We start from the raw sequence: 27,150 nt of genomic DNA on the forward strand, positions 1-27,150 counted from the left end.
TGCTGTACTCAAGAAAACATATTTGCACACCGGTAAGCAGAATGTACCTACAACCATAGCACTCACAAAGCACAGTTTAATGGAAAAGGTGACCCAAAAAGAACACAATGCAGCATTTATTAGTGGTACCAGTAGGTCGGCAACAGGTTGGCCTTTTATCACTCACTGTCAAGTTCATCTGAAAACGGTATTTTATATATGTGTGTGTGTGTGTGTGTGTATATATATATATATATATATATATATATATATATATAACGGCAATTAAGTACACATGGATAAACCAACATGACACATAAAAGCCAACGAGGTCTTAAAAATAATGAACAATAGTACTCATATTTTTAACTGAACTGGTATTTGCTACTTTAAAAAAAAATTAATTGAATGCAAACTTATCTGTCCCCTTTTAGAGTTACATACCTGAAGCTTTTTTTGTACTTAAAACGATGTACTGTATATAAAACTATGGTTATAATCCTTTGCTGTGAGACAACACATGAAAGGATCCACCAGGGCTCAACCAACTCATGTTAATTCCTTCCACTCTTCTCAGCATATATACAAGGGTGTTTGCATAGGGAGTGCCTAAGGGCAGTGGGGCAATCGAGAGGGCTAGACTAAAGCAAGCAGGCAACGTCAAGAGCTTGTAGCCATGCTATGACCGAGGGGTAAACAGCTCTGGAAATGCTACAGAAGTCACTTCATGAGGATTATGCACCATGCATCCTCCTCTTCTGACAAAACTCTTTAAGCTGCTCAGCAGAAAATAGAAATGAGGACTCTGCTGTAGTCTAAATACAAAAGAGTCCTCTCATGTAAGTAGATCTGGTATGCAAAGTGTATAGTCTGCATGTGATACATAATATTCACCTCACCCTCAAATTATTTTTCAGAGCATATAATTACTTTTTTTTGGGGGGGGGCAAACTTTTGAGGAGGCATTGAGCTAGTGTAGCATGCTGGGAGTTTTCTTCCTTACTGGGGTCAGTTTGGAGGAATCTGTCACATCAATGCTCTATTCTAGTTTCACAGTTCAAGGTGTAGATTTTACTGAACTGGATTCTTAAGAGTCATTCATTGTATGCATTTGTTTAAAAAAAATAATCACCAAAAAGCTTGAATGGAAAGCAACATTTGGTTCAACAACTGAATGTTTAGAAAATTAGCTCTAGAAACCTTTTGGAGAACATTATATTTTGTATGTGTTTAAAACAAATTAAGATGTTCAACAGAGACTTCAGTCAGTCACATTTTGCCTCTGTTGGCTGTATTGCCATCACCAGCCACAACAAACAGGAGTTCCAGAAATAGCTGAGTGAGCCAAGTATAGGGAAGAAATGTGAGATGTGGAAATACAGTCCTCTCCACATCTATGTTCTCCCATTTCAGTCTATCCCATACTTTTTATATATCCAGATGTGAAGCCAGTGCCAAGGAAGGCATAATTTCTGGGGACTTGGTGCCAACTCATATTGCCAGGTATTTCCCCATCTCCCACTAAAATGTCTTGTCTAGTTTGAAAAATTGGAGGCTTGGTAAATATCCTTCCACTTATTTAAGTTGTTGTTTTACGCTTCTTATGCTTCCAGCTACCTGATTTGTATTTATAAACTGCATAATTTATACACAATTTTACACAAGTCTTTTGGACACTCTTCCCTTTCCTGGAACTATAGCAGAGGTAGACCATGTGGTGTTCTCAAAATGTTGTTGGGACTCCCAATTCCATTAGCCTCAACCTGCATGGCTAGTGATCAGAGATGATGGGAGTTGTAGTCCAACAACATCTGAAGGGTTACCATGTTGGCTACCTAGGCAGTATGGCGATTAGAGGTCTAGCTCATTTACCCCCATGTTCCAAAACCTATCTGGAGTACTGCCTCACATCCATCCAGAATTTTTACCATCCCCTTTTCACTGTGTTCATTGCCCATCCCTCCTGCAGCCATCAGATGGCTGTTGACTTTTCTTGTCTTTTCACAGGGAATTCTAGCAGTAACTCTAAGACTTATTCAGTGAGCATGTCATGTGTCATCTCTCCCTGCCTCTCCAACTATGAAGGACTTCTCATGCTATTGGTTAGGAAACTGCAGTTAGTGCAGGAAATTATATTAATCCTCTGCTCAGAGATCTACATTAGCTGCTGATTTGTACCAGGTCAAATTCAAAGTGTTGCTATTGGTATATAAAGCTCTTAATAGCTTGGGGCCAGTCTACTTAAAGAATCACTTTAACCCATATATGCCGACTTGACTGTTTTACAAATGCCACATAATGTTTGCCCCACACTCACACTGAATCAGTTCTTTGTGGCAGATTCTCTGGAACTCCCTACTCGTTGATATTAAGCCAGAACCACCTTCCTTGTTTTGTTTTTTGGCAGCTTCTAAATACTTCTTTTTTAATAGGCAAGCCTTTCCAGACATGCAATTTTAATGTGCAATTTAATCTCTCTCTCTCCCTCTCCCTCTCCCTCTCCCTCTCCCTCTCCCTCTCCCTCCCTCTCTCTCTCTCTCTCTCTCTCTCTCTCTCTCTCTCTCTCTCTCTCTGTGTGTGTGTGTGATTTTAGAAGATGCTGGATTTACTTATATTTTGATACTTTGTTTTAGGTGAACTTGCTTTTAATGTTTAATGTTCTCAATATTTTTATTGGAACATTTCATATTTTATGTAAACCACTCAGAAGTTATGGATGATCTCTCTCTCCCTCCCTCCCTCCCTCCCTCCCTCTCTCTCTCTCCATATATATATAACAAACAAACTGCAAGTCCAAGAGTTTAATGCTAAGACTCTTTCTGTTTTCTGAATGTTGTTTGTTCTAGTGTAGTCTAACATTTCTTCTAATTGGCTCCAGAAAATCTGGTCATCCATATTGATACATAGAAATAATTTTCTGTAAATATTCTCAGGCATGTACTACAATTTAACTTTTTCTCATAATGGCAACAGGCTTGTTTGTAATACAAGTCAACACCTACACACACTCAACTATAGCGCCTGCCTCAGACAAAGTATGTCTTTCTCTACAATGCTTGGTCCTAATCTGCTATCCTGATATGCTGCTGAATACGTAGCTTTCTCCTAAAGTCTAAGAAAACACTGCAGATAGGATAAAGACAAAGTGCTTTAAAAAGAGTGCAGCTAAAATAATATTCTATAAACATGAAAACAAAGAAGGGAAACTACAGAATGCACTGTTTGGGAACTTCAGAAACATCCATTTTATTTCCAAGTTATATAATTTGCTATCTTTACAGGCAAATGTTGGACTCAAGTATCTGCTTTGGTCCCACCAAAGAAATGTTCTAATACCCCAGAAACTGGTGAGCGGTATGTAAAACTTTTTATTTGAAAGTCTCAACTTTGCAGCAACCATGCTTGATTAACATGTTTGCCAAAACACAAAGTCTGTTCAGCTTTCAACCTACAAAGCTGAGCATAGTCCATCAACCATGAATGGTGTCATGCCAGTAATTAGATGAGCATCCCACAACCTGGCACCCTCCAAGGTTTTTGGACTACTGTACAATTTTCATAATTCTCAGCCAGCACAACCATGCTGACTGGGGCTGGCAGGTGGCAGTATCGTAGCCAATGAGGTTAATCCAAGGTGTGATTCATGCTTATTATTGCTTATTGAAAGGTACCAGGTTGGGGAAAGCTGGATTAGATAAACTTCTTGTACTGTCTTCTTGTGCAAGTTGTATTAAATTGTTGTGTTATATTGTGGTTTAATGCTGCAACTCGCCTTGAGGCCTTAGTGTGAATGGTGGGCATTAAATAAACAATTTGCCAGGAAGAGCCAAAACGGGTAGCTTTTCCAGCACTTGGCAGGCAAAACCAGGAAGACCATTGGCATTTGTAGTCCAAAAGATCTAAAGGGTACCAGGTTAAGGAAGGGTGGACTGGGTAATCTTCCTTCATATCCTGTCTTCTGGGAACTTCAAAAACAGGCAGATTTTCCAGCACCTTACAGCCCATATTTGGAACATCAGAAGCTGCTTCCTACCAGGTCAGACATTTCCCTCCCTCTAGCCCTGTATCAGCTGCAGTTTTCCAGAGTCTTGACAGAGAAAGTATTTGTATCATTCAATTTCTGGTTCTTTTAACTGGAGATGCTGGGGATTGAACCAAGAACCTTCTGGATGTAAATCATGTGCCCTTCGTAGCTGATGGTCTGCACTCAATTTGGTTGATCTTATTTTGTGTAGGTTGGAGCTAATCATGAAGTTTGATTTATGTTAGATTGAATTAATGGCAAACTGATCATAAATTAATGGATGTATATGATTGAAATGGTGGGACAGAAAAGAAACACAGGGTGACTGGAAAAAGAAGATCATTTTGGGTTAGAAAAATGGGTTAAAACCCTCCATAACAGAACACCCATTGTGTGTTAAGGAACTCAAGAAGGCTCTAACATCTGTTTTATTCACCAAGGAACAATTGGCCAGAAGCCTGAATATTCTTCTGTCTTGTTCTGAACAATGTCAAAGTGCAATATAATTAATTACACAACATGGATAATGACTAAGGTCACTATAGATAGACTTGGAATGTTGATAATGAACTGTGGGGACCTTGGCTTTACAACTGCTCCAAATTGCAGCACTTCTAAACTTCACAACGGCATTTTGCCCTGACCTTGTCAACCAGAACCCAGTACAAGCAAATCCCCTTATTATAAATTAAGCCATTCTATTGGCAGTGTCTGCAAAAATACATGGAATGTCCACAGAGCTTACTAATTATTTTACCCAAAAGAGCAGGACAAATTAATTATGATTGTGTATGATTTAGAAGAATCACAGTAAACATATTTCATAATGTGGTAGGTCTTTTCACAGTATGATCAGCATGCTTCCCAAAGGGATGCTTGAAATGGTTTTCAAGCAATAAGCCCCTATAGGAAAAGTCATGTTGCACTACTGAATCCAAACTTCGCTGTTATACAACAGTGGCAAATAATGGCAATTGTGGAAACACAGTGCTGTCCCAAAATTTACTAAGTGAAATGCAAATTACAGTCAAGGTATCACATGATACTGAATATAAACATAGATTATATGTGAACATATGAACACTATTCTGAGCCAGACAATTAGCCCATTTAGCTCAATGTTCTCTAAACTGACTGACAGTGGTTCTCCAATATTTATTTCCACACCCGACCTGGAGATGCTGGGGTTTGCATGCAAAATTTGTGTTCTGCTATTGAGAAGGTCGGCGGTTCGAATCCCCATGACGGGGTGAGTTCCCGTTGCTTGGTCCCAGCTCCTGCCAACCTAGCAGTTTGAAAGCACATCAAAGTGCAAGTAGATAAATAGGTACCGCTCTGGCGGGAAGGTAAACGGCGTTTCCGTGTGCTGCTCTGGTTTGCCAGAAGCGGCTTTGTCATGCTGGCCACATGACCTGGAAGCTGTACGCCGGCTCCCTCGGCCAATAACACGATATAATAAAATAATAATAATAATAATAATAATAATAATAATAATAATAATAATTTATTTATACCCCGCCCATCTGGCCGGGTTTTCCCAGCCACTCTGGGCAGCTTCCAACAGAAGAATAAAACACAATAATCTATTAAACATTAAAATCCTCCCTGAACAGGGCTGCCTTCAGATGTCTTCTAAAAGTCTGGTAGTTGTTTTCCTTTTTGACATCTGTTGGGAGGGCGTTCCACAGGGTAGGCGCCACCACCGAGAAGGCCCTCTGCCTAGTTCCCTGCAACTTGGCTTCTCGCAACGAGGGAACCGCCAGAAGGCCCTCGGTGCTGGACCTCAGTGTCTGGGCAGAACGATGGAGGTGGAGACGTTCCTTCAGGTATACTGGACCGAGGCCATTTAGGGCTTTAAAGGTCAGCACCAACACTTTGAATTGTGCTCGGAAATGTACTGGGAGCCAATGTAGATCTTTCAAGACCGGTGTTATGTGGTCTCGGCGGCCGCTCCCAGTCACCAGTCTAGCTGCCGCATTCTGGATTAGTTGTAGTTTCCGAGTCACCTTCAAAGGTAGCCCCACGTAGATCACATTGCAGTAGTCCAAGCGGGAGAGCATGCACCACTCTGGTTAGACAGTCTGCAGGCAGGTAGGGTCTCAGCCTGCGTACCAGATGGAGCTGATAGACAGCTGCCCTGGACACAGAATTGACCTGCGCCTCCATGAACAGCTGTGAGTCCAAAATGACTCCCAGGCTGCGCACCTGGTCTTTCAGGGGCACAGTTACCCCATTCAGAACCAGGGAGATGAGCGCCACAACCCCAGAGTCGGTCACGGCTGGACCTAATGGTCAGGGGTCCTGTTACCTTTATTGAGCTATGGCCCACCCCTAATTTCCTGACTAGGCTTTCTTTTCTTTTTTCTTTTTAAATAGGTAAAGCAAATTGAAATTGCAGTATGAAGGCCTGGAAGCAAAGTTGTTTTTCCCCAGAAGTCGAACTTGTGCTTCTTCTCTTCAGAAACATCTCAATCTTCAAGTGAAATCCCAAGCCAATAGTGCATTTACATGCACAGCTGAGGATCTGTTTTGCATGAAATGTGAAATGAAATGAATGTTCTTGTACCATCAACAGGAAGGCAACAGACAAAAAACAAAAAATTGACCAGAAGAATTATTTCCTGGGGGGGGGGGTAACCTAACACTTGGAACATTTGCTGGAATAGCAAATCTGCTATTAATTTTTACATTGCTAAAGTACAAATCAATGCTATCATAGCAGGGGGGGGGGGAGCCTGTCTTTGCAAAATCCTATCCCCAGACATGCAGAGCGTGGCATATTGAATATTGTTATGCAGAACTGAGAACTAACTTCCAACAAAAAAAATTATTGATGGTTTAGGGCAGATGAGAGGAATCAATGTATACAGTACAAAGCAGTATTCTTCCCATTTTCAAATGCATTCTATATTACAGACTCTCCACTTTGTACCATAGACTTCCATAGGAATGCTGAGATACCAAGCCCATCCTATTTTCAAAACCTTGCCCCTTCCTCTGAACCGATAGTATGGATCCCTAAATAATTGATAGAAAATCAACTAATGATTGCCCAAGTCCCTGAAACGTCATATTTTCCTCTAGTGTCTTTGATTATCAGCCTTACCATGTGAAGCAGGATTACCAACATTTGTGCATGCATATTACTATGCACCGAATTTTGGACATTCAATTCTGTAAAATTCTGTCCAGTTACTTTCGTATTTATATTTTGTCGGATGGGGAATGTATTTCATGTATGCTGTGCACAGTTAAGTTAAGCAAGCATAAATTACAAAGAATTTTTATAGTTGAATGTATCCAATTATTGTTATCTAGAAAAATGCGGAAACTGGTAAGGATGTCAGATAACTCAGACGCAAAAATGGAGCGGAAATTGCTGCTGCTATCAGTCCCCAAATGATACGTAACTGATGATGGGTTTTCCCCACCCCATTTCATTGTGTTTCATTTGCATTGAAATGAATGGCCTTCGCATTGACATGAGTGGTGTGGGATAACATAATAATGATGCCATTAATAACACAATTAATTAAAAATTCCCTCACAGCAGACAACAAGATGAATGACATATTTGTTGTCAGAAGCCAATGTTTAATGGAACGGAAACAGCACTGCATGCAACCAACATGGGTCAAAATGGAATCCAGTGCCTTCTTGCCACCCTAGAAACTGGTGTATTTTAGTTAAGTGTCATCCCCACTAACTTTGAGACTTCCAATGGCATGTCAAAATGTTTGTTCTCTTTCACTTTACAACACATTTAAAGTGTTTTATTCGCAGCTCTGTGGCTGACTTCCTGGTATTTGTGCAAAAGTGATCCATTGGTCCCTGTGCAGCATGTCCTCCCTGCTCTGCATTTACTACGAAAGCATTAACTACCGTAACGCTTGTCATGCTGCCTGTTCACCCTGAGGCATCTCTGATTCAGTTAACTTGGCTAACCTACTACATGGGGGACTTGACTGTGAAAAAAGTTGACTATTTGGATTCCTCAGATCTGTCCAATAAAATGCTCAAGTGCCTATTGTATTGTTTTTCTTGTGTTTGGTATCTATCATCATCCTGTATTAAGAGAGATATATTTTAATCCTGCAACATTTGCATTGATGCTGAGCTGGACAAGTGTATTGGCAAAGCAGCTACAGCAATGGCTCGCCTCTCCAAAAGGGTATGGGAGAATTTGATGCTAATGACCAACACCAATATGGTCTACCACGCTTGTATATTGAGCATGCTTTTTTATGGAAGTGAGTTCTGGGCAACTTATACCCATTAGGAGCAATGGCTCAATGCTTTCCATATGCACTGTGTCAACAATATTTTGGGCATCACATAGCAGTGTTAGGATTCTTTTCCCATGCTGCAGTCATGGGATTGTTTTTATCACATGACAGTGTATGTTTTCATTCCACATTGTGGGAAGTCACGGAGACAGGATCTTTGTATTACTGTGTTTCCGTGATGTAGGACGTTTGTCCTTTGTCCTTTCTCTTTGCTGTCTGATGTTGAAGAGGAAGGAGCTGAGTTATGATGCTCTGAGTTTGTATATGTAAATAGTTTAGCCAACTGCTGCGCTACTGAGTCTGTACACTGACTGCCTATACTCTGCTGATCCTGAAGTGTGATGATGCCTCTAAGGTATCAGTCGCTGTGATGTTTGGGATGGAGAAAGATTTTGAATCTCCTGAACGAACGACCAGGAGGGAGAGAACATGCCAGTCGGGCATGTGTCTGCCAGACTCCTACTCATGTGTAGGACCTCCTGACAAGCAGGACAGGGTCTCAAACAAAGATGTACTCCCCAAAGCCCACATTCCCAGTGTGTTTGGACTCCTGTCTCAGTGACATCTACGCAGGCATGGCCACATCCACAGAAAGGAAGATGGCAGGATCTACAAGGACATGCTCTACAAGGACCTGGCTCCTGGCAGCAGACCTGTTGGCAGGCTAAATCTGTATTACAAAGGTGTATGCAAACATGACATGAAGGCTGGGCTACATTAACCCAGCCATATGTGAATCCCTTGCAGATGATCACATTGCCTGGAGACAGTCAGATCATGTATCCAGAGCAGGGACCAGAGGAGGAATGACGGCTGGGAAGAGTGCAGAGAGAATAAACATCATGGTGCATTTGTAGCACCACATTTTAATCTGCCCCAGTTGCAACAAAGCATATCTCTCATGGTCTCTACAACCACAGCAGGCACAGTAACTCTCCAGTGGGTTGACTTTACCTCCGAAGGCACACCCTTCCATTGTCTCCCAAGACAAATGGATGCCAGCACCCAGATGTGCCCAAGGACTTGGCATGTCCAGTGAAATTCTAGCATCCCTGCCCACTTTCACCAGCAGCATCTGTGCAATATAGTAAAAACTTCCCCATGCATCTTTAATTCATAGAGAACTACTGTTTGAGAAACACACACTGAAAGTCCTCGTGGATACACAGAAGTAGACACACGACTTTATGGATTGGGAAAATAATATTGTTACCACTATTGGCTGCTTTTTTTATTTATTCTTGTTTTTAATAATATTTATTGATTTGTCAGAGATTCTCCTGAAGAGTTTGTCTGCTATGCATGCCAAGTATTAGTTTAATTAAATCTGGGCCATGCTTTAAAACTACCCATAGTTAATCCAAACTTGGAGTCAGGGAAGAACAAGGTGCTACTACTCCCCCCGCCTTTTCACAATTTGTGTGGGAGGTTGCGGAGCATGGGTATCTTATTTCCCCTTTTTTGCTGGGTGGAAAAACCCACTCTAGTTTTTGGTGTGTATGTGTGTGTGTGTTGTTTTGTTTTGTTTTGTTTTGTTTTGTTTTTTAAGGCAGCCAGCACAACAATAAGTGGTCCCTGACAAATCATGGTCAGCTGTTATTATTTTCCTTGAATTCACTTTATATTAGACAATGTTATGAAATGAGACTGGCATGTCTTTTTTTTAAAAAAAAATCTGCTTATATTGTACACAGTTGCTTATGTCTCTGGGACTCTGGGAGTTTGTTTCAGAGGGTGGAATTAAACATCACACTCCTCTTCCAATCCTTCTGTCTGTGCAAGCTTTCCAGACAGAACTGATACCCTCTCCTCTCCAAGCATACTGTTCTGGAAGTTCTCCTGACTCAGGAACTAGCATGCACCTCCCCCCCCCCCCAGGTGATTAGTACTGCACCACACAGCAATCTGATGTGAATGAACACTGAAATCATGATTTGGTTTCTATTTGTAACTACCTGTAGAAGTGAATAATGATTTTCCCCTGATTGGACAGGGGGATCTGGCAGAAAGACATTTTATGGTTTATTTGGCAGGGGAAAAGGCATAGAATTAATTACAAGTTATTAACTGATATTAAAGAAAGAGACAGTTTCACCCTGCCAAATTTGGAATTACATTATGAAGCTGCATGCCTTTCTTGGATCAAAGAGTGGATAATCTTGAAAAATACAGGTCTGCTAGATTTAGAGGGTTTCAACAACCGATTTGGGTGGCTAGCTTACTTATGTTATGGAAAGGTGAGTGTACACAGAGAGTTTATTAATCATGTGGTAAAAAGATTGTTGTATTCAGTATGGGTAAAATATAAGGATATTTTGGAAAAGCAAACACTCTGGTAGTTGTCGCCATTGGAAGCCATGACAACAGATAAATATGGAGCATGACTGGGAAACCCACAAAGATTTACTGATTGAAGAAGATAACCAATTAAAACTTAAGAATTTTGAAGAAATTAAAGGCAGATTGAAAGGCTGGCTACAATACTATCAATTGCAAGATAAAAAGAAAGGTTTTGCAACAGAATGTTAGAGAATTGAAAAGCAGTAGAGTTGTAAAAAAAGAGGAGAATTCTGGGATATAATTTACAATAACTTAAAAAAGATGTTTAAATTATCATTTTCCCAAAAGCCATAAGCGTTCCCTTTAGGAATCATTGGGGATGAGTTCTCCAAAGATCTGAAGAAGTTGTTCATGTATGCCACCACAGCAGCAATAGTATTGCTAGCACAAAAATGGAAAGGAGACCAAATTCCAACAAAGAGGAGATGGACAAGCTGACAGGGCAGTTAAGAGATCAAGAGTACCAAAAATCCAACAATAATTGGAGTAAATTAGAAAAAAAAATATCTGGAAGATTACTGCGGTGATGTAAATTTTTTGACTGGGCTAGAATGACTCTTGTAAAGACAACTCGTAGAAACAGTGGAAAAGATGGTAAATAGAATATTAGAAACAATTGGGAAGACACATAACATAGAATTCCACCCAAGTAAGAGGTGGAGTCCGCTGTAAACAAAGTAACAACTAAATAAGTAGATAAGTAACATTTTACCTTCTCTTTAGCTTATGCATACATGTTAAACATTGGAATGTTCAGTGTGTCAAATTGTTTATTGTTAATATCGACGTGTATGAAAAGGATGGTTGTAAAATATAAGTGAAAAACCAATAAAGATGTCAATAAAATAACAATGATGATTTCCCACTGATCTGCACTTCTTCCCCTGCTTGGCCATGCACACTTGCATCCTTAACAAATATATGGGTATAACAAATATTATGTGCATGCAAACACATATTGCACATACAACCCTGCCATTAGCTTGGAGTGCCCATATTTACAGGTAGCACTTGGGAACCACTGACGTTTTATGAAGTTTTATACATGCGGTTCATACACTGAAGTTTTGATTTTAAAATAGCGATTGCACCTGAAAACATACCCAAAAAATCCCTTTCTTCACAGAGGCAACTGCATGTATATTTATCTCCAGAGGATTGTAGCAAGTGGATAGATAAAGGCATAACTTTTTAAGGGCAACAGGCAAATGTTTATGCCTAGAGCGCCACTGGTAGATTGAGTGTGTATGTGTGGCTGTGCACATGCATGCATACAAAATTAGTGCACTCCATATGTACTGTATGTAAAATTGTGAGAATATTTAACTAAACTGAGCAGTTTCTAAAGAGGGTGGTAAATAATTGGCCATTGTAAACTGGAACACTGCAGAATCTCAAAGAAGTTGAAGTGGAAAACCTGGAATCTTCCAAGAACATAAAACAGCATCCCCAAAGAATAAATTATAAACTTTTACTATAGTTTCTTCCCACGCCTTCTCAGCTAACTTTCTTCCTCCACCTCAAGTCATTTGCTACCTAAAGCACACTATATTTGCCAGAGAGTTCAGCAGCAAGTAATAATATGCCTATAGTTGAAATGTAAGGAAACAGCTGAAACTCCCTATCAGATGTAAATTATTTTTGCTCATTTTTATTTTGGAAGCTTGATTGTTTATAGAAAGTAAAAGCAGAGAGCTGATAGCCAAGATATCCTGCTCCTGGTGGCTTTTTGCTGACATAAGATACTTCCTAGTCCAAAAAACCTGCAGGAAGACACATTGTTCTGCCCTCACAGGGTTCATTTTTTTAGTGATAGCAGTGTATTAATATTAGGTAGAAGGAATATTAATGCCACCCCTTTAAAAAAAGGTAGCGTCTTTTACCTTTCCAGATATCAAGACAAGCTGGGAAATGGAGGCACAGTGATATTTTAGTTTCTATTTGCTCTCCCCAGAGCGGGGGAAACCTCCCTCTCTCCTTTGCAACTTAGTTCAGTTTAGTTCTTGCAAGTTCAGGAAGCGAGGCAAACTTGTTCTTACAAAAACTTCATCGAGAGCTTTATTATAAAGAGCTTCTAACCACATTCAGAGCCAAAAGGACAGCCTACTGGAGTGTGAGTCCATGTGCCTTGTGAACTTCAATAAAATACATGTTTAAGATCTTTTGTGGAGTTTTGTTGAATACTATCCAGGTTGGGAGAGAATTCTCAGGATGGAAGAGGCATCGATCCGTTAGAAATCACGTAAACTCAAAAAAGAAAAAGGAAGATAAACTAACATGTACAAAGAGGTCTTTAAGCCTCTGAAGTTCATCAAAACCCGTTATGAGACTGGAAGTTAAGCAGCAAACAAAACCCAAAATGTGGAAGAAGGGCAAAAGGGGTGTTAGTAGGCGAAAGGAAAAGGCCTTAATTTAAGCAGCTAGGAGCAAGCTGTTTGTAATAATTTTGCAATAGGGAAAAGAAACAGTTCTTCACGTGTCTATTCAGGAGTGTAATATAATGTTCAATGGCACTATAAAGGTAAAGGGACCCCTGACCATTAGGTCCAGTCATGACCGACTCTGGGGTTGTGGCACTCATCTCGCGTTATTGGCCGAGGGAACTGGCGTACAGCTTCCAGGTCATGTGGCCAGCATGACAAAGCCGCTTCTGGCAAACCAGAGCAGCACACGGAATCGCTGTTTACCTTCCCGCTTGGAGCGGTACCTATTTATCTACTTGCACTTTGACGTGCTTTCGAACTGCTAGGTTGGCAGGAGCTGGGACCGAGCAATGGGAGCTCACTCCGCCGCGGGGATTCAAACCGCCGACCTTCTGATCGGCAAACCCTAGGCTCTGTGGTTTAACCCACAGCGCCACCCGCGTCCCTACAATGGCACTATACCTGAAAGTAAATCCCAGCTGTAGTTAGCAAGGTAAGCATAGTTAAGGAGCTGGAGAGGGGATAAGGGCTCATGGATACTTTGGGGAAGACATGGAGGGTCACAGCAAATTAGAGGCAGGGATTCATGAAAACTGCAATTTGTTAAAAGTGCAGCAGGCTTTGAAAGGGCCTAGAATTGGGATTAGAAATAAAAATAACTGAGCTATTTTCAGCCATTTTAGATTAGAAACATTTTGGCTAACTGAAGTCTGGGAAAGTGATTCATTCATCACTAAGGGCTAGCAGTGGTGACCTTGGGCATTTAATTGTTTCACAAAATTTATATACCATTTGATTATAATAAAACCTCAAAGCAATTTACAAAAAGAATAATAGAATATAATTATCAGTAAAAAAGGTTAACTTTTAAAAGCATAAAATAATAAACTAAAAACCAGATTAAAACACATGCCTGGGCAGGCTTGTGTTTAGGCATATCACACAGTCTCTTATGTTAATGTATTGCAGTGTGTGTGTGTGTGTTTGAGCTCCTAGGAAGAAAAGCAGGATGCAAATAAAAAAATACAAAACAAATTAAGAGATATTCAGATTAAGATATAACAGCAAAGCCCTCCTATCTGACAACATGAAAAAAGTCAAATAATGTTTTTACTCTGCAGTTTCCAGGGCAATTATTTTTAACAACCTCCATTACATTTCATTTTCCTTTTAATGTTTGGGGATAACAGTGAAATTGACTGTAAATTCAGCTTGTCACTTAACTATACACCCTTTGAACATTGCTATACACATTAGAATGTAGTATGGGGATATGATTGATTTTCATAACAATTTCTCAGATACAGGCTGTTATTGTGAACACAGTAAAAGAAATAGATTATGGTATAATTCTGCAGAGCAATTTCGTGCCACATCTAATGTGCAAGTCCTATTTCTTAGTAATGTGCAACGAGATAAATTTGCACAACTATTTCAAGTTGACTTCCTGGAATTGAAATACAGCTTGGTTCAGTTTTCCTTTCCTTCTGTTTTGATTAAAAATCAAACAGAACAGATATAAGTAAAAGATTGAAGTGACTGAATTTAAAAAGTCAAGCAGTAAAAAGAATGAAAAAGGCAAATTTCCATTAATCCTTTTTTACTAATTGAATATGTGCCGTGTATTTAGAGAAATACACTCTTTACTGCTAAATCAGAACAAAGGCCAATTTGGGCTTTCTGCAAATTGCCATTTGCTCCAATTCAGTGATAAAGAGTGGGTTTTCACGGGGAACACAAAAAAGGAGAAGAAAACGGCACTTGGACATGGAGCTTTAAAATGCGGTCCTTTGCCTAGAGACATGGCACAAAAGGAAGTCTGGATGAGCCCGAAATTGAATGTTTAAAAAACACAAGTGAAGTCTGACTCCACTTCCCTCTCATTTAACCTGACATTTTCTATCAGTTTCTCTGAGAGAATTCAAATCAAGGCTAGCCAACAAGGCCCTGCTTCCTACCATTTATATGTTATATAATTTTACAATGATCCAAGTAGCAATAGATGACAGAATAGAATAAGGCCAAAAGAGGAAGGGAGGAAGGACCACAAGTCATTCAGTTAAGATAAGAAACTTGTTCCTCTGCCATTTTTGCAATAAAGTAGAAGCTAGCAAAAGCTTATTTACGGTAGTCTGCATTAAGGAAGAGATAAAATGTGAGCTGATAATTTTGTTTTTGTTTTGTTTCCCTTTTCATGTTTCTCTCTCTCTTTTGCATTTTGTGTGTGTGTGTGTGTGTGTGTGTGTGTATCACGTATATAAACGTAGTAAATGTGCAATTGTAAAAATAGAAAGGGGGCATAGAGAAAACCACAACAGAAAAGGTGAAGTGAAACAGGTGAGTTCAGAATTTACAACATTATATTGGGGGAAAAAACCTATTGTGTTAGTGCCAAGCAGTGTGTTCGTTTTCCCACCTAGACCATTCAGACTCCCAAGCCTTTGCACCTGCCGCTCACCTGTCCCCACCCAAGCCCGACTTATCAAGTTGCAAATAAGTAGCGGTTGGCAAAGTTTTCTACTGATGCATTTTATTTTCCACAAATACTTATAATAACGAGTTGCTGGAGATCATGAGCAGTAGAGAGCTATTGTCCTCCTGTTCTGCTTGTGAACTTTCCATAGACATTTGCTTAACCACTGTGATCCAGAAGCTAGGCCAGATAGGCCTTCAGTCTGATCCAGCAGCTCTGTTATTATGCTCTTAATCATGCATAAGTATTATTTGAGTGTGTTTTGAGATGCATGTGTTTACATACAACAAAAATGGTTTGAAATGTCATGCCCTTTCAAACGCCATACTTTAATTACACTAACATTAGCTAGTCTGCAGATTTTCAGTTCAGTAGGGTTGAGCGTGTTCCAATCTTATACTGATTTCTTCCAGAAACTAGAAAGCTGTCATTTATGTAGGCAAGGGTTTTCTGTAGCTAAATATGTCCCACTGAAAAGCTAAATTACATTACTGACCCAGTATTATTCAAATAACTTAACTTTCCCGCTCCTCCACATGCAGCTGTTGGGTGACCTTGGGCTAGTCACACTTCTCTGTAGTCTCTCAGCCTCACTCACCTCACAGAGTGTTTGTTGTGGGGGGAGGGAAGGGAAAGGAGATTGTTGGCCGTTTTGAGACTCCTTAAAGGTAAAGGTAAAGGGACCCCTGACTGTTAGGTCCAGTCGCAGATGACTCTGGGGTTGCGGCACTCATCTCACTTTACTGGCCAAGGGAGCTGGCGTACAGCTTCCGGGTCATGTGGCCAGCATGACTAAGCCGCTTCTGACTAACCAGAGCAGAGCACAGAAATGTCGTTTACCTTCCTGCCAGAGCGGTACCTATTTATCTACTTGCACTGCATTCTTTTGAACTGCTAGGTTGGCAGGAGCTGGGACCTAGCAACAGGAGCTCACCCTGTTGCGGGGATTTGAACCACCGACCTTCCAATCGGCAAGCCCTAGGCTCAGTGGTTTACCCCACAGCGCCACCCGCGTCCCTGAGACTCCTTAGGGTAGTGCTAAAGCGGGATATCAAATCCAAACTACTACTCCTCCACCACCACCACCACCACAATGCTCCTCTTTCATGTCTACTCTTATTTACCTTTCCTCTAAACTAAGAAGCCCCAGATGTTGTAACCTTTCCTCATAGGGGCGTTCCTTCTTCACAAAATCATTTGGGTTGCCTTTTTCTTAACGTTTTCCAGATCTACAGTTTCTTTTGAGGTGAGGCAGCAATAATTGTACAGCATTCCAAGGGTGGTTGCACCATAGATTTCTATAATGGCATTACTATATTGGCACTTTTATTTTCAATTCCTTTCTTAGTGATCCATAGCACAGAATTACCCCTTTTAACAGCTATCACACACTAGGTTTACATTTCTGGTCAGTGGATTACTTTACACTTGTTTACATCAAATTGTATTTCCCCTTTTATTGCCCATTCACTCAGTTTGGAGAGATGCTTTTACCATACTAAACAATTTGGTATCACCAGCAAACTTGGCTATCACACTGCTCACCCACTGCCCCTTGTTAATTTATGTACAAGTGAAAAAGTACAGGTCCCAATGCTAATTCTTGGGGGCTCCACTGTCTACATCCCTCCATTTTGGGGAGCAATTACTGATACACAAGGGTACTGCTCCTCTTTTTCCATGACTGCTATGTTTACTTAGGAGTCTTTGGTGAGGTACTTTGTCAAAGGTTTTTTTTTTTCAAAGCCAAGTACACAATGTCAGCTGGATCACCTTTAGCCCCACCCTCTCAATATATATAAGCATCTGGTAACTTCTGTTTCAGTGTATCTGAAGAAGTGTGCAAGCACACGAAAGCTCATACCAATGACAAACTTAGTTGGTCTCTAAGGTGCTACTGGAAGGAATTTTTTTGTTTGTTTGTTTCGACTACGGCAGACCAACACGGCTACCTACCTGTAACTACACCGTTATCTATGCGCTTGGTGACACTCTCAAAGAGGGTCAGTCAGACAGGGAAGTCATACTGCTTCTGTTTCAGCAAGATGTGTTCTTCCATATGTTTGGCAATTCTATATTTTACAATACTTCCCACCAGTTTTCCCAGAAGAGATGTTAATCTGTCATCATACAAAGATTCATCTCCCTCCCTAGCCAGTCTCCTGCTATTATTTTATTTATTTATTGGTCACTATGCATTTAGCAGTTCGAAAGCACGTCAAAGTGCAAGTAGATAAATAGGTATCGTTACAGCAGGAAGGTAAACAGCATTTCCGTGTGCTGCTCTGGTTCGCCAGAAGTGGCTTTGTCATGCTGGCCATGTGACCTGGAAGCTGTACGCCGGCTCCCTCAGCCAATAGAGTGAGATGAGTGCTGCAAACCCAGAGTCGGTCACAACTGAACCTAATGGTCAGGGGTCCCTTTACCTTTGCCATAATAATAATAATAATAATAATAATAATAATAATAATAATAATAATAATTTTTTTTTTTATACCCCGCCCTCCCCAGTCAAAACTGGGCTCAGGGCGGCTCACACCAATAAAATTACAATAAAACATAAAAAGCAATTAATTAAAATACAGATTAAAATACAGTATTAAAATTCAAAATGCAGCCTGATTTTAAGAAGTCCATAAATCCAAGCCATGAGAGAGGAAAACACAGGGGTCAGACTAAGTCCAACCCAAAGGCCAGGCGGAACAGCTCTGTCTTGTAGGCCCTGCGGAAAGATGACAAATCCCACAGGGCCCTGGACTCCTGTGAAAGAGCGTTCCACCACGTTGGGGCCAATACTGAAAAGGCCCTGGCCCTTGTAGAGGCCAATCTAGCCACCTTATGGCTCAGGATCTCCAGATTATTGTTGTTCGTGGACCTTAAGGTCCTCCGCGGGGCATACCAGGAGAGGCAGTCCTGTAGGTACGAGGGTCCCAAGCCGCATAGGGCTTTAAAGGTCAAAACCAGCACCTTAAACCTGATCCTGTACTCCACCGGGAGCCAGTGCAGCTGGTAAAGCACTGGATGATCCCATGGCCAGGACCCCGTAAGGAGCCTCACCGCGGCATTCTGCACCCGCTGGAGTTTCTGGGTCAGCTTCGAGGGCAGCCCCGCGTAGAGCGAGTTACAATAATCAAGCCTGGAGGTGACTGACACATGGATCACTGTGGCCTTGGCTTATGCATTTAGCAATGTGCTCTTTTTATCATCCTTTGTTTTCTGCTTGTATCTGTTTTTTCAGAGTATGCATTCCTTTTGTTCTAATTTGGACAACACCTCCATTTCCTAAAGGAAGACATTTTGCCTCTGATAGATTCTAACAGCATAGTGTGAATGTTTTGCTTAGAAATGAATGTTTCGCTTAGAAAATAATACTCTGGCTGCATACACACCATACGTTCAGGGCACTTTCTGCCTTCCAAGAATCTTGCGAACTTTAGTTTACCCTTCAAAGACCTACCATTCCCAGTACCCTTAACAAATTAGTTTCCAGGATTCTTGGAGGGATGTGTATGCTTTGAATCTATGGTTTGCATGCACCCTCTTTTACCAGAAAGTTGCAACAAGCAAGGTAATGTTATTTTCCTTACAAAAGTGCATTTCACAAGCGCCTGTATATACTATGCAGAAATATTTGCTCTAAATGCTGCCAAGCAAAACTGGCCAAAGGCAATCACACACTTCAAATGCCGGCATGCCTGTTTTCTGGAAGTATACCCTTGTTCCCCGGGGAGATGGTTTAAGGAAGTGAATGAGGCTAAGGGATCAAGGACACAGATGGGGGAAAGATATGGCATGGCAGGTGAATGCAATCTGCATGTATGCCCTAGAATGCAGGAAGAATTTCAGCCAGCTCTTTTCCAGACTTGGAGAGGAGTCAAAAGGGGGGACATAGGTTTGTGGAAGAAGAATGAGTCATGGCAGGCATGACCAAAGGCTTGGACTGACATATCCCTACCATTCCTATTTATATAATGTTCTGAGAATGAATCAGCTGCTAATAGTTAATTTTATCAATAACCTACCTTTTAACACAATTAATTGTAAATATATAGGTATATTACCAAAACTCCAATACAGGCATTTTAGCAGTCTTGTGTGAATTATGAAATAGCTCAGCTTATTATGAACCAAAACTACAGTGGTACCTCGACTTATGAATGACTCAAGTTATGAATATTTCGAGTTACGAACAGAGTTCAGTCCGCCATTTTGGATGCGGTTTAGATAGGATTTTTTCGACTTACAAATTTTTAAATAGGATTTTTTTTACTTATGATTTTTTTTTAATTAAAAAAATCCCCATTGGCCTCGACTTACGAATTTTTCAACTTACGAAGGTCCGTTCAGAACAGATTGAATTTGTAAGTCGAGGTACCACTGTACTTCCTTTTACTGAATAGACAGATCCCTTTTAGTTCAGTGTAACAATAAAACAAAAGAAGTCCCTACATCAAATAAACAAGTACCTTTTACCTTTAAACCCTAAAGATAAAAATTAGCCTACTAATCAAGCATGTACTGTAAAGTTAATCTACCAATTAATCTAATAATTGAAATAATTATTTCTTGTAGCTCTGTTTGTAGGCTACAGTCCAATGAGAGTTTAAAATACTTATGCTCATTAAAATCAGTGGGCATAAACTCAAATAAGTCTGCAGCCAATTATGTCCATAATGTACTGTATTTCCTTTGAGGGTGAGGAATTGAGTTTCTCAAGAGACTCATCACTGAAAGAATCCCTCAATTGTCCTGTAGTTTGATATGTTATGAGCCTTATGGGCACCATTGCTCACACTGTCTATAGTGTTCATATAAAATAATGTGATGGGCTATTGGTCTGATTCTGTAGTCCACTCACTTCTTATTAGGCCTATCATGGATGCCACCTTTCGTACAGATGAAATACTTTCATAAGAACAGCTCTGCTCTGGAAAAAGGAAAGAACATCTACAGCACTCATTCCTCCCCCTAAACTCTTAGCACCTAACAGTTTTCAGAAAACACATCAGTAACTTTTTTTCCACCATAATACGTGAACTTATCTGTAGCAGTCTAATATATGATCTTAAATAAACTTGCATTTGTAAATATTTTGTGAAATTTGCTACATTTGGGATGACTGATTAAGGAAAACATTCAAAAGAAGCATAGAGTTTCCACAGGTAACATTTTCCAAAGCAGTAGCCATGCTAGTCTCTTGCAACAAATACAGAGAGCCTTGTGGCACCTTACAGATTTAGTCTTGTGATTAACAAATTTATTATAGCATAGCTTTTGTGGAATACAATCCACTTCATCAAATAAATGAACTGTTATCCTGAGTTGCAGACATAGATTAAGAGGATATTAATCTACATACTGGAGAATGCCAAATAGTGAGGTCAAAGGGAAAGGAAATGCGGAAAAATACAGGTGGTGATAATTACACTTCAAACATTATTAATGATATTTTTATGAATACTGGGATATAAATATTTTTATAAATTAATAAATAGCGGCCATTCACAAAAAATGTTTATGTATGTAACACAGAAATCCTGGCATTGGTAAATGAATTAATGCATTTAATGCAATTTAATGCAATGGATAAAAATCCACTTTGTTGATTCAACACATATGTAATAGCATTGAACCATTTAATGAATTGTAATTCAGTAGTTTCAAACTACATTCTCCCTTTGAACTTTGTTCCAGTGTGACCATCTTAGTCAGATACAGAATCTCCTGGGAATTTGCAACATTCTTCCACTCATTTTTCAATCCTGCCATTTCTGATATCAAATATTTGTTGTTGTTTTGCATAGAAATCCTGTCATTTCTGGTGTCAAATATTTGTGGGTTTTTTTGCATAGAAATTAGCCTGTTTGTCCTGTGCAGAATACAAAAGGGCACTGTAGGTAGGTGATGGCCCAAGCAGATAAATGAACAAAAGGGAAGATATATGGACAAAGGCAATGAACCCTGTGGAAGACCCAAATGTCCACCTGGTGACAACACTATTATGGGATCTAATAATGTCATGCACCATATCAGGGGTTCAGAAAACAGAAAATTGAAAGATGGAATACATCCCTGCATAACACTTCAAGCATATGGTTATCATGGCATGAAAGCTTATGCTATAATAAATTTATTCAACTTTCAAGTGTGACAAGACTCTTCCTTTGTTCTCCCGGTAAAAATCTGAAGCTTATACATATTTTGATTGATACATGTTTTCTACTCTACTTTAGCTTTATTCATCACTAATGAATATAAGATCCTTTCGAGTCAGACAAGTGCTGTGATTTTCAGTGAGCTTGATTCCCAAGCTCATTCCACAATTTAGAGGGAATCAATGTGCACAACTATATAAATATAGTACAGTAAACTAAAAAAAAAAAAACACAAACTCATTCATGTCTTCATCCCAACTTGAAAATACTATCAAGGGATGTACTTGCTTGCCTAAAAATGCTTGTAATTACTTCTCTGGAATCATATCATTCTGAAATTACTGTATTTACTGTATTTTATACAAACAGAAAAGATCCCTTTTTAAATTGCTTTTGAAGAATGGGCAGGAGTAGAGTTAATATCCATAGACAGTCTAGTATGCAACATGATAATGATTATTCTGCAACACAGTTGTCCACATATGTGATATCCACGAAGAGCAGGTGCTGTTTCTATCATCAAATCCTACTGATACAAAAACATGCTTTTTTTAAAAAAAAAAAGCCCTTGAACTAGATATTATGGGAACATGGTGTGCAAAGATAAACAAAATTCCTTTTGTGTCAGGAAGCGCTAACAGTTCCCTGGATTTTATCCATTAAAGACAAAAATGTACAGTGGTACCTCGACTTACGAACGACTTGACAACCGAATTTTTCGACTTACGAGTGGGGCAAATGGTCACACACTTACAAATTTCTCGACATCCGAATAGAAACAGTGGCGGTTTTAGATAGGGTTTTTTTTTACTTACTAATTTTCAGATGGGGTTGCTTCGACTTACGATTTTTTCCGTTTCCAATGCATTCCTACGGGAAATCGCGTTTCCAATGGCGCTTTTCGACTTACGAATTTTTCAACCTAGGAAGGTGCCTTCAGAATGGATTAAATTCATAAGTCGAGGCACCACTGTATTTACAAAAATGAGGGGTTTTGAAAAAAGCATCATATTGCTAGAGTATATATTAATACTTTCCCTGGCTTTTTATTTACAGTATTTATTAAGCAAACCTATTCTAGCAATGCAGCCTCAAATTAATATGCCTCAGATGCTCAGGTTTTGTTTTATTTCTCTCTCAACAGCTGTCTATCCATTTACAAAAGTAGATAAGAATCCTAACTAGTAACACAAGATGAAATTACTGCATGCAATGAAATGAACCCCACTTGACAAAGATTCTCTTTAGTAATGCCACCATTATGTGCTGTTTTTTGCAAACATACACTTGCTCTCAAGTTTCTGATAATCAGTGAGGCACTTCAGCAATATTCAGAAGCACTTCAGCAAGTTACTTTTTTAAAAATCCAAATTCTTCATAAATGTTCAAAATCTGTGTCACAAGAAAATGTTTTAATCTACACTGCAATTTTACAACTATTTCGTGGCAGGATAATGGAAGTTTATTCATGCTTGATCTATACAACTGTAGTGGATAAGAGTGCTCTCTTTTTATTTCTTTTTCTTTTTAGTTAAAAAGTACAGTTATACCTGTAAAACCGCTTTCTTAATCTGAAAAGAAAAAACATGACTTTCATTAAATATACCTTGATAGGGAGCACTAAATCCACGATATCGATGGTTGCTGTCTGTTACAAAATGAAGTCTTAGCCAGTTTTTGTTGCTGATAATTGGAGGTGGTATATTCATTCCAGATAACCTAAGAGAGAAAATAAAAGCAAGACAAAAACATTTGATGGGTCAGAAACCTCAGTCATTCAGCAAGACCATCACACCTTTCTAAAGGTTTTATACTCCCTACTCGTGAACATTTAAAACATGCATATTTGTTATTTGCATTCATTTAGTGCTTTTTAAATCCCCTTTTCATAATGCAGATCACAGGGGAAAGCTACAACTAATACACATACATTTTAACACCACCTACAATAGCCATTTAAAAGAATTCATAGTACCGCTGCTTAGAAACTCTTACAACGAGTGACTAAATCAAATAAATAAATGAATAAATCATCTGCAAGAATAATAACACACACACACAACAACAGCTTAACTTCCTACAAATGTCTGGATAAAGTTATGTGCTTTTAATTGTCGCCAGCATTTGAGTAAGTTCAGTGCTACACACATCTCTGAGTGTAGGACATTGGCAAGACAAGGTGCCACAATATGCACTTTTGGCAATGCAGTCACAAGAAGGGGCCTCCCCCACTGATCTTACTCATGGGTCGATTGGTAGGGAAAAAGCTCTCCCTTCAGACATCTTGGCCCCCAACTGTTAAGGCCTTTCTATTGTCATAAAGCTGAATTTGAGCCTAATTGAAACTCGGGGTTGTCTAATGCTCGATCCAAATTGGCCGCCACATTCCCCATAATGAAAATGCACAGCATATCAGGACACACTTTACATAGCATATTAAAAACATATTCAAAATGTTGTTCTGCAAATGCTATAGACAAGGATTATGAAGAACATAGAGAGGAAAGGAGTCGCTGTTGTCTATGGATACCAAGTGGAAAAATCTTATAACACATCTGTGAAGTAAATTTTCGCTGTTCTTAAATGACTGGATAGCATTTAATATCTTTTTTATTATTATTTTAAGCTTAGATGCTTAGAAATTCTTCATTTCATCCATTTTCTTTTCCACCAGTCTAGCTTCAGTTGTGCAAAAAGCAGAGATGCTGCAAAGTGGTAGATGTCACCTTACTTAAAATGAATAAAGAGCAACGTCCCAATATTGTGATTGTATTGTTTCATCAGTAGCCTGGAACAGTTGCCATTAAATTCTGTTCATTCAGCTGTGAAACCTGACATATGTGGGTGGTTCTGATTTATGAAGGACTAACTTTTGCCTTTAAAGAGAAGCTACACCCAGAACACTCTACCACCTTGCCTTTTAGTTGCGGAAACAGCACCTCTTGGTGGTCAATTTATTAGTTCCAAGAAGCAGACAAGAAAAATATTATTTTAAGGGGAATGGAACATGAGGAATCAACTAAACCTATGTCAGAGGCAGAAAGTGATGGTGGAAGAACAAAACGGTAATGGATTTGAACATGACCTCTCATCCTAATCGCTAAATATTGTTTATTCATGTTCCTGTTGTAATGATACTGCACAGAGACTCTTGAATAAAATAAAAATTGCTCAGCATTTTCCACTATTCAATTAATAAATGCCTGGACCTAATGGTCAGGGGTCCCTTTACCTTTAAGGCCAAGAAAACAAATACTTAATTGAAACTTAACACCTTTATGTCCAGAAAGATGCATTAGGCTACAATCCCGTACATTTACTTGGGAATAAGCCCCATTGAACTTCATAGCACCAAATTTTGATTTAGCCAAAGGCCGTCATTTGTACAAAAACAAAACACAGAGAATATGATCAAAACAGAACAGAACATCTCACCTCCCATATTGCTGCAGTACTAATAACAAGTAACACATTGCAAAAGAAGTGAAATGCTACAATTTATTATTTTACTGGATACTGCAACCGAAGGTTAGCGACCCTCTGTTCTCTGACTTCCCTCCCCCTGACTTTCAACTGAAGAGTGTCAGCAGTCAACTGTATTGTATCCAGCCCACTCCTTTTTATTAGACAGAACTGCAGCTAAGGATCTGTTCGTCAACAGGAAGACCAGTATGTTTTCTCTGCCCCAAGCCCCTTTGTCCAGCAACCACGTTGCTAAGAATTTCTGTCTTGTGCAACTGCACAGGCTACACTGCAGCAGTATTCCTCCAGCTGACTGTCAGTACGGACACCAGTGCTACTCCAATAGTATTCCTCTGAACCATCCTACCCTAACTGTAGAAGAAAAGCTATTTGTTCAATATATAACACTCTTTGTTATATATGGTGAGAGGGAGCTCCTACCATCCAAGTAGAAGGCAGGTGTTCTTTGTACACCAATCTCTTCCAACAATTCGTGGAAATGCAAGTCCTTAATAAGTTGCCTCACCAAATCGAACTCAGTGAGGCTTATTTCCCAGCAGATGAGGTTTGCTTGCAATTCAATGACAGTCTTCAGCTCAAAACGACAGAAACAGAAAAGATTTAAGCCATGAATTCTCATGCTGGTTTGAGATGCCTATTCTCCATCAAAGATGCAGTGTAAAGATTAAATTACAAATGTATTTTTTACAGAAAACACCTTTAGCACTTAAATGATGGCTTCCTGCTAATACAAATGGAGAAAAAGGAGCAGCTTCATTATTATTTTTTACACTGCTAATATCTAGTTAAGTCTGCCAATCAAGGCAGTTATTCATTATCACTTTTTAGACATGACAGCTTTGGGCTAAGGTGAAGATTGTTCTAATTAAGCACATGCTGATATCTGCAATTTTCTAATTAAAATCAGTGTGTGTGTGTGTGTGTGCTTGTGTGTGTGTGTGTGTGTTTTAAATCTGACTGATTTCTGTGGAATTATTTTACTGTAAGTAGTTCTGCAAACTGTCAGGATTTGCAATGGCTACTGTTGTGAAATCATTGCCTATTCTAATCGTATAGCTACCCTTTCTTCCCATGTCAATTTCTCTTCCACACAAATTATAAAGCTGTTCGCTATTATCATAATGCAGAGGCAGTCCGTTCTTATCTGCATGACAAGTGCTCTTTGAAGCATGGCAATGCTTTACATTCTGGATTCTTAAATAAAATAATAAAAAAGGTTATTTATAAATCATATACAACACCAAGGCAGATTCCACGTTATGAGTGAACATGTTTGCCTTACAATGCCAATGCTGGGGCAAAGAGATTTGCTGAGGAGAATCAATGGATGGGAGTGACTGCAGGGGCATACCTAGGTATTGACAAGGTTGGCTGCTGACAAGCATGCAGGCCCAGGGATACACAAAAATCATGCCTCTGCACTCTGGCTTGGAATGGCTAGGAGCCAGCAAGCCAGCCACAGTGGGAGTGAGCTATGCATTTTGACTAAATAAACTGGTAAACTATTCAGAGAGAAGCATATCTAAGGAAGATGAGTGCACACCGGTCTGCAAAATCCAGGAAGCACAACTCATACAGTGCATTTCATTGAGGTGGTCTCTCTGGTCTGCTTCCAATTTGCATATTTGTCACTAGGTAATTGCATTATCGAGGGATGGTTATCTGTGATCAGTGCCAGATTTACGTATAAGCTAAACAAGCTATAGCTTAGGGCCCCACTCTCTTGGCCCCCCCCAAAAAAAAAATTAAAGGAAAAAAACCTGGACGTACATTTCCAAAATATAAGATAAAAAACAAATAAAATAAAACCTACATAGCAACACAGTGTTTTGTGTTGTGTATGCTCCTATGATGTAAGGAATGGGTCCCGCCTGCTAGCTTGCTCCCCATAAATTACCATATAGCATATGTTCAACACAAAAAACAGCAAAAAATTGCTGTTGACAAAGCACAGCTGGACATATAAACGGCCCCATTACCTTCAGTA

At 39.5% G+C, this 27,150-nt stretch overlaps 1 protein-coding gene across 3 annotated transcripts in view; it reads right to left on the reverse strand.

Annotated features, from left to right (window-relative positions):
• CSMD3 (CUB and Sushi multiple domains 3) overlaps nucleotides 1–27,150 on the reverse strand; it is a 567,595-nt gene that overhangs the window by 313,256 nt on the left and 227,189 nt on the right. For all 3 annotated transcript variants that reach the window (XM_088675845.1, XM_088675844.1, XM_060277658.2), the window contains exon 6: nucleotides 23,287–23,399. In XM_088675845.1, the coding sequence (XP_088531971.1) occupies nucleotides 23,287–23,399 (113 nt within the window). The remainder of the gene's footprint in view (nucleotides 1–23,286; nucleotides 23,400–27,150) is intronic.

This window comes from Zootoca vivipara, chromosome 8 (assembly GCF_965207765.1).
Source record: "Zootoca vivipara chromosome 8, rZooViv2.hap1.1, whole genome shotgun sequence".
Lineage (NCBI taxonomy): Eukaryota > Metazoa > Chordata > Lepidosauria > Squamata > Lacertidae > Zootoca > Zootoca vivipara.